The sequence below is a fragment of the Rhincodon typus genome, chromosome 8 (genome assembly GCF_021869965.1).
Source record: "Rhincodon typus isolate 14 chromosome 8, sRhiTyp1.1, whole genome shotgun sequence".
NCBI classification, from domain to species: domain Eukaryota; kingdom Metazoa; phylum Chordata; class Chondrichthyes; order Orectolobiformes; family Rhincodontidae; genus Rhincodon; species Rhincodon typus.
In genome coordinates this window covers 67,098,248-67,107,463 of record NC_063339.1, presented here as the reverse complement: position 1 = coordinate 67,107,463, position 9,216 = coordinate 67,098,248, and the positions used below count along the sequence as shown (strand labels likewise).

At 41.0% G+C, this 9,216-nt stretch overlaps 1 protein-coding gene across 1 annotated transcript in view; it reads right to left on the bottom strand.

Moving 5' to 3' along the window:
- Positions 1–476: 476 nt before the first annotated feature.
- Positions 477–9,216, bottom strand: part of LOC109930449 (acyl-coenzyme A thioesterase 1-like) — a 9,354-nt gene continuing 614 nt past the window's right edge. The window contains exons 2-3 of the mRNA XM_048599838.1: positions 3,623–3,825; positions 477–1,345 (exon numbers count right to left, since the gene is read on the bottom strand). Coding sequence (XP_048455795.1) covers positions 755–1,345; positions 3,623–3,825 — 794 coding nt within the window. The 3' untranslated portion in view covers positions 477–754. The remainder of the gene's footprint in view (positions 1,346–3,622; positions 3,826–9,216) is intronic.

Below are 9,216 nucleotides of genomic sequence, written 5' to 3'. Positions count from 1 at the left end.
AGTCTCAAGCCATCGACCCTGGAGGGTTGCAGACGTTTGATCTATTCTTTGGTTGTTGGACACTTCTTACAAAGTCAGTGTGGATTATGGGTTTGTACAATGGGAAAAAAAAATACTCTCAAACATAAGATGCAAGGGATCATGGACAGGGAGCATGTAGTCAAGTATTTTTAAAAACGGCATTTATTGGTGAAAGAAAGGGAGAGAAAATTCATCTGATATCCTTCAAACAATATATACTGGTACGGTGAATATTTTACATTGAATGCTGTTCAGCTGAGAGCAGGTTTGCTGTTTCTGCATTCTACAGTTCATGATTTTACATTTATTTATTTATTTATTTATGTTAAATTGATAAAAGGCCAAAGCCTTTTGCCAATCCCAGATATTTAGTTTCAAAACCTCAAGGACAAATTCTAAAATTCAGTTTATCCTGAGGCATTTGAATAATGACATTCTCACAGAAAATCTTGCATTTAATTCAAAAGTTGTTTTACTCCTCCATAACATTTTGCTCAGTCAAATGTCATTGCTATATTATAACTAGCAAGTAAAAATTACAGTCGAGTTTTGGAATTCAGGAAGTTAAAAAATTGCAGTTTTTGCAAAGCAAAACAATAGGTTACATATTTAAATGCTGAGTGAAATATAGCTATACAAGAAGAGGAAATCTGTTTTTCCAATCTATAAATTGGATTAAACTAAACCCAAAAAAATGCAATTTATTCACTAATTTTGTGAAGACTGAATAGGTTCACAATTTGCTCTGATGTTCGAGATGTTTTTGTAGAAATGACTGGATCTTTGGCCACAGGTCTATCTGTGCCAGTGCGTGTGGCTTCATTTTCCCTCCCCATACCACAGGCTGTCCCACCAACCGATGAAAAGAAGCATAGCAAAATGGAAAATATGAGGGCTCCAGGAGATGTCCAGCCTCAGGATAAGTAATAAGTTCATAATTCTCTTTGCCATTTTCTTTTAGTTTTTTCACAGCCTGCTCAGCGTAGACTGAAGTTGCCCAATTCTTGTCATCTTCTCCAACTACAAACAAAAAATGCCCCCTAGCCTCTTCTATTGGGATAACACAATCTTTGTTTTCTTCCTCCATTGGGTTATTTGTCACCTCAGAGATATCAATCAGCTTGGATTCTAAAAATTTGGTTCTTTCTAAAGTAACACCGAGACCAGGAAGAGTGACGTTTTTGTAGTGCAGGTTCCCCAATGTGTTAGCATTGCATCCACCAATACTAACTGCTGCTATCACATGTTGCAAAAATGTGGTCATTGATAGAACTAGATCTCCTCCTTTTGAAATTCCTATTGCTCCAACTCCTGGACCCTTAACCTGAAAAAGATGATGGCAAACAAATTAACATTTCAACTGCTGTACTATAAAAACCTTCACTAAACTAAGCAAAACCAAAACAAAGAACTGCAGATGCTGGAGATCTAAAACAAAAGCTGGCAACATCTGTGCAGAGAAAACAGAGTTAACGTTTCGAGTCCGGTGACTCTGAAGAAGGAGGCATAAACTCTGAATCAGCAGCAGGATGAAATATACAATAATGACAAAAGCAGCAAGTTAGTTTACATGATATTTACATCACATGCACAAGCCATTTACTCACAGGTCAATGCTGATATAGTTATACAGAACAGAAACATATCCTTCGGCCCAACTTGTCCAGGCCGACTAGATGTACTAAATTAATCTAGTCCTATTTGCCAGCATTTGACCCATACCCCACTAAACCCTTCCTATTCACGTACCCCTGCAGATGCCATTTAAATCTTGTAATTGTACCAGCCTCCACCACCTCCTCTGGCAACTCATTTCATACACGCACCACCCTCCGAGTGAAAATGCTGCCCCTTAGGTCCCTTTTAAATCTTTCCCCTCTCACTGTAAACCTATGCCCTCTAGTTTTCGACTCCCCTACCCTAGGAAAAAGACCTTGTCTATTCACCCTATACATGCTCCTCATGATTTTAGAAACCTCTATAAAGGTCACCCCTCAGCCTCCGAACAATCCAGGGAAAATAGCCCCAGCCTATTCAGCCTCTCCCTATAGCTCAAACCCTCCAACCCTGTTGTAACATCTTGTAAATCTTTTCTGAACCTTTTCAATACGATCGAGTCTTCTTACATTCTTCATCATACCCTGCTCTTTTTTCACCCCCATACATTTAATGAGCTTCCTTTTAAATGCAGCATTGCCAGTCACAGCAGCTTTATCCTGTGGTAGTGATTTCAACGTTCCAGCCACTCTCAAGGTAACGAATGTTTCTCCTAGTTCTGGTCTCCCTCACAAGTGGAAATACTTATGTACATTCACCCTATTTAGCCTTTTCATAACCTTAAAGACCTCTGTCAGACCACCTATCAGTCTCTTTCTCAAGAACGGTTTTCCATTCAGGTTAGATCATCTTTGTAAATCTTACTCATCCTTGTAAATCTTGTGTTACCTTCCCCAGTGCCTCAAGATTTCACAGAATGTACAGGGTCTTGAAATGCATGATTCTAGTGTGTATCATGAACATTCCTTCTAAAACAAGGTAGACTAGTTAGCAAGGTTAAATCACACGGATTAGTGGGAGAACTAGCTATTTCCATAGAGAACTGGCTCGAAGGTAGAAGACAGAGGGTGGTGGTGGAGGGTTGCCTTTCAGACTGGAGGTCTGTGACCAGCAGTGTGCCACATGGATCACTGCTGGGCCCACTGCTTTTTGTCATTTGTATAAATGATTTGGATGTGAACATAGAGGATATGGTTAATAATTTTGCAGATGACACCAAAATTGGAGGTGGAGTGGACAGGAAAGAATGTTACTCAGGGTACGATGGGATCTTGATCAGATCGGCTGATGGAGGGTTTGTCCTATAGGAAGAGACTAAATAGACTGGGGCTATTTTCCCTGGAGAGTCAGAGGCTGAGGGATGACGTTATAGAAGTTTATAAAATTGTGAGGGACATGGATAGGGTAAATAGACAAGGGTATTTTCCCAAGGGCAAGGGAATCCAAACATAGAGGGCATAGGTTTAAGGTGAGAGGGGAAAGATGTAAAAGGTACCCAAGAGGCAACTTTTTCACGCAGAGGGTGGTACGTGTATGGAATGAGCTGCCAGAGGAAGTGGTGGAGGCTGGTACAATTATAACATTTAAAAGGCATCAGGCTGGGTACATGAATAGGAAGGGTTGAGAGGGATATGGGCCAGATGCTGTCAAATGGGACTAGATTTATTTAGGATATCTGGTTAGCATGGAAGATTTGGACCGAAGGGTCTGTTTCTATGCTGTATATCTCTATGACACTATGAATCTTAGTGGGGTAAGATTTTCAACAACTTACAGAAACTACATGGTTAACTGCAGCCACTGCAACCTCCCTAGGTTTGTTTAATACCTTCATGATTTGAAGGGAAATCCTGGGAATTGCCTGAAGGAGTTGCCTTTTATGCTTACCTGTGAAGGGTTTGACTGTAGTGGCATGGGGCTGAGTTAGTTGATATAGGTTGCCTCATGTCTGCATTTTAGCCTTGTGGATCTGTTCGTCTTTACCTGTACCTTCGCATAAATTATTTCGTAAAACTATTTTCTAAATAGATTCAAAGCACGTTACCTTTGGATGTCTTCTCAAGAAGTTCACAGCTTCTTCAAAATATTCCAGATCGAGATTCATAAAATTCTTTGGAAGGTCTTCAAATCCAAAATACGCTAAAGCCAATGTAACAAATCCATGGTTTGCTAAGAGACTAGCTCGATACTCAATAATCCCACCAGTTGACCCATACAGATCAATAACCCCTGGAAATGGACCATCACCTGTAAAATTTAAACATACAAAATGATTCCGTGTCAAATAAGATTATCTGTAGACAAATTGATGATTCCTATAAAACTCATTATTCAAGGCCACTTCTGTTGCTTCAAGCGTATTTTTTTAAAAAAGCATTCTATTTTTAGGGGTGTCTGCCACGCAGCCTGGTATCTCCCCTTGCATTCCACATTGGTTGGGCCTCTGGTATGTTGGTAATGGTTGTGACAGTAATATTTCAGGCCATGAGGTCACAGATTGTGGCAGAATACAGTGGTGCTGCTACCTTTGGCCCACAGTCATGGAGGCCAGTTTTGAGTTGCTTGATCTAAGGTAATAACAGTACTAAAATTCCATCCTTGAATGAAAATGATTCCTGCATTGCAGCCACAAAGTCCAGAATGCTTAATCTTGGATCACCACAATATCAAATAAACAGCTACACACCAAGTTTACCAGAGCTAATAGGCATAAAGCCCTAAGTAGCAGCCCAATTACAATTTTTACTATCAATCTCCCCATCAGACCAGTAAAAAAAACACTTAAAAGCCTAAGTAACCTTCCAAGAATAAATTAACTATCCATCACCCAACCAACAAGCAACTGAAGGTTCATGGCTATTAATGAAGTCCAAATAGGGCGCTTGGCTGTCATGAGTTGAGCGTTAGTTGGAGCCACATTTCCTCAATACAGACTTGCAAGTAATACAGAACCTCAACCTACTGACAAGTTAGGGAAAATATGAAGAACAAAGCAACAACTTTCCATTTTGGAACTGCTCATCAGCATTCATTAAAGTAAGATAGCCATGTGATCTTGCTGCACAAAGCTGGATTTGCTTTTTGAATGAGATGCTTGAAAGATAAAACTAGACAACGTTGCCCACCTAGTTAATCCCTTGCGGACAAAATTACCAGAACCAGCTCAAAATGAACAATATTTCAAACAGAACGTTAGCATCAAATTACTGGACTTTCAACATATAAACCAGGCTCAGTCCATCTTCCTCTGTTCTAATCTGACTTGTTCCAGAGAATTCAGCACTGAAAAGCATTCTTCAATTACATGACTGCCTTATCAGCCTGCTCTGCTCTCAATTTCCATCAATGTGCTTTTCCAGGAATTGAAACCAGGACTTGGAACGCTCAACAATGCTACCAGATGTAGGGACAGCACAGTGACTAAGTGAATAGCACTGCTGCCTTACAGCACCAGGGACCTGGGTTCAATTCCAGCTTGGGCAACTGTCTGTGTGGAGTTTGCACATTCTCCCCTTGTCTGCGTGGGTTGCCTCCGGGTGTTCCGGTTTCCACCCAGAGTCCAAAGATGTGCAGGTTAGGTGGATTAACCATGGGAAATGCAGGATGACAGGGTAGGGGGGTTAAGTCTGAGTGGGACGCTTTTTGGAGAGTCAGTGTGGACTTGTCGGGCTGAATGGCCAGCTACCACACTGAAGGGATTCAATGAAAGAGCTCTTCATCTGTACTGGCCTGCTCATTCTGCGCGGCTTTAGTGATTTCCTCCTATTCAAACCCTTTCCTCCTGAAGACCCTCAATCTTAATCTGCATGATCTTTTATCTGTTCATTCTGGTTGACTTCCACATCAGTCCACTTCTCAGGTTAGTCCTTCACAACTTCACATTGAACACTTTCTTTGAAGTGGGTACTGCACCTTCTGTTTAACTGAAGTCTAATCTAAAAAGATATGTAAGTCAGATGAACTGGCCATGCTAAATTGCCCATTGTGTTCAGCGATGTGCAGTCTAGATGTATTAGCCATGAGAAATGCGGGGTTATAGGGATGGGTCTGGGTGGAATGATCTTCAGAAGGTGGTGCAGACTCAATGGGCCGAATGGCCTGCTTCTGCACTGTAGGAATTCTATGAACTTCAACAATGAACGGGTTTAATAGAAGCATTAATGCTGAACTTGACTAAATTACTGTCATATCTCAAGGGACCGAAGACAGTTTAATAGATAAACATTTGATGGAAAAATCCTTGATTTTTATTTTAAAAAATTACTTAACTGTGGTAGTCTTGTTTTCCAAGGCAATGCTATTAAACTGAACAAAGCCATTATGTTCAGAGGTGAAATATATGTTTTGACATCACTGAAGTTTTAAAGCACAAAAGGAGACAATTCAGTACATTATGCCTGCACCAACTTGTTAAATTGTCATCATTACCTCGTGCCGGACTCTTGTTTTTTCCCTCCATACCCTTGCGCATTCTTTTTATCCAAATAATTAAAACTTGGCCTCTTGAATGCCTCAGATAAGCCTGCCTCCACCACACTTCTCGAAAGTGCATTCCAGACACTAACTACTCACTGAATGAAAAAGTATTTCTTCATTTTACCTTTGCTTCTTTTGCAGATCACTCTAAATCTATGTCCTCTCGTTCCTTTCATGAGCAGCAACAGTTCCTCCCTATCTATTCTATCCAACTTGTTCATGATTTTGAAAACCTCTATCAAAACTACTCTTAGCCTTCTTCTCTCCAAGGAGAACGGTCACAACTTATTTCTACCCTCATAACTATCCTCACCCCAGAACCATTCTTGTAAACCACTTATACACCCTCCAATGCATTCACATCCATCCTATAATATGGCACCCAGAACTGCACATAATACTCAAGTTGAGATCTAACAAGTGTCACTATGCCCCGATTAATAAAGCTGAAGCTACTGTATTCTTTGCTTACTGCTCTTGCTACCTCTCTCGCATCCTCAGGGAGAAAAAGCTTTTCCTTACATCTCCTCTAACATTCTTCCCCTTACCTTAAATCAATGTTCCCTGGTATTTGAACCCTCCATCAAGGGGAAAAGCTTCTTCCTGTCTATCCTATCTATGTCCCTCAAGTTTATACATCTATAATCATGTTCCCTCTCAATCTCCTCTGCTCTAAAGGAAACAACCTCAGTCTGCCCAGTCTCCCTTCTTAACTGAAACTCTCCTGCCCAGGCTAGATGCTGGTAAATTTCCTCTGCACCCTCTCCAAAGCTATCGATCCCTCATATAATGTGGATTCCAGAACTGCAACAATGAAGTTGACCATTCAAGGGATATTGTATTACAAAATTAGTGTGCACAATTGTATGTTTTTATATATTTTCAGTCAACAGAATCCAGAGGTTGAGTGTATACATTACTTCCTGTCATTTTCATGTACGACAGAACCTGCTGTTGCTGATGGTTCAAAACACCTTATGAGTGTACGGCTTGCACAGCCAGATGTGTTGTAAATCGATTATCTTTAGCATGGTCCTGGGGCCAGACAACAAATAAAAACCATCCTCACTGTGGGCCAGTACTGCACATGGACCATGTCATGAACAGACAGTCAGAGTTGTACAGCACAAGAACAGAACCTTTGGTCCAACTCGTCCATGCTGACCAGATGTACTAAATTAATCCAGTTCCATTTGCCAGCATTTGGCCCATATTGCTCTAAAGACTTCCTGTCCACGTACCCATCCAGATGCCTTTTAAATCTTGTAATTGTACAAGCCTCAACCACCTCCTCTGGCAGTTCATTCCATACACACAACTCCCTCTATGTGAAAAAGTTGCCCTTTAGGTCCCTTTTAAATCTTTTGCCTCTCACCTTGAATCTACGTCCTCTAGTTTTGGACTCTACTATCTTGGGGAAAACACTTTGTCTATTTACGTTATTCACACCCTTCATGATTTTATAAGGCTCGAAGGTCACCCCTCAGCCTCTGAAGCTCCAGGGAAAATAGTCAAGCCTATTCAGCCTCTCCCTATAGCTCAAACCCTCCACCCCAGCTTGTAAATCTTTTCTGAATCCTTTCAAGTTTAACAACATCTGTCCTATAGCAGGGAAACCAGAATAGAATGGCTGAAAGAGGCCTAACCAATGTCCTGTGCAGCCACAACATGACCTCCCAACACCTATACTCAATCCACTGACCAATAAAGGCAAGCGTACAAAACGCCGCCTTCACTAACCCTGTCTACCTGTGACTCCACTTTCAATGAACTACGAACCTGCATTCCAACGTCTATTTGTTCAGCAACACTCCCCAGTAGCTTACCATTTGCCTTACCAAAATACAACACCTCACATTTTTCTAAATTAAACTCATTTTCCACTCCTCAGCCGATTTGCCCACCTGATCAAGGTCCCATTGCACTCTGAGGTAACCTTCTTCGCTGTCCACTACACCTCCAATTTTGGTGTCTTGTGCAAACTTACGAACCCTACCTCCTATATTCACATACAAATCATTTATATAAATGTCAAAAAAGCAGTGGACTCAGCACCAATCTTGCGGCACACTGCTGGTTACAGTCCTCCACTACAAAAAGCAACCCTCTACCATCACCCTCTGTCTCCTACCTTTTAGCCAATTCTGTGTCCAAATGGCTAGCGCTCCCTGTATTCCAAGTGATCCAAGCTTGCTAACCAGTCTACCATGTGGAACTTTGTTGAATGGTTTGCTGAAATCCACTTTGCCTTCAACAACATTTTTCATCACTTCGAGAAAAATCTCAATCCAGTTTGTGAGACACAATTTCCCATGTATGAAGCCACGTTGACTATCCTAATCAGTCCATGCCTTTCTAAACACATGTAAATCCTGTCCCTCCAACGACTTACTCACCATCAACATCAGGCTCACTGGTCTATAGTTCCCTGGCTTTTCCTTACCACCTTTTTTTAAATAATGGTGCCACATTAACCAACCTGCAGTCTTCCTGCACCTCACCTGTGGCTATCGATGATACAAGTATCTCAGCAAGAGGCCCAGAAATCACTGCCTGAGGTTCTCACAAAGTCCTGGGGTACACCTGATCAGGTCCAGGAGTTCACCCACCTTTATGCATTTCAAGAAGATGAATATACAACAGACAGATTAGTGGGAAAGGAAAAGTGAACTGATCACATTGGCAGAAGGGTTGAGAACCAGAAGATCTAGATTTAAGGTAATTTCAGCAAATAAGGCAAAGGTGGCATGACAAGAAATGAATCATTACATTTGTAAATCATAACAATTTATCTGAATGAATGGTGAAGGTAGTTTGAAACATGGATTTCAAAAAGGAATTAAGTAGCTGAAGAGTAAAAACACACAGAGTAAAAGAGCTGAATGCACTGAAAAGAACAAGCAGAAAATGCTGAACACACATCATATTGGGAGAGAAAATCAGAGTTGACGTGTCAACCTAATTATAATACCTCATCAAAATGGAGTAGGTAATGGGATGGAATGAGCTGACTTGCTTTTGCAGGGGACTGGCATAGCCTTGACTGGCCAAATGACCGATATCACTGTCGTTTGAACACAGGTTCAAGCACCTTACTGCTCACTAAGTCCAAAGTCGTGAATGTAAATACTGTTCTGTGTTAAACAATAATTTCAAGTCAGC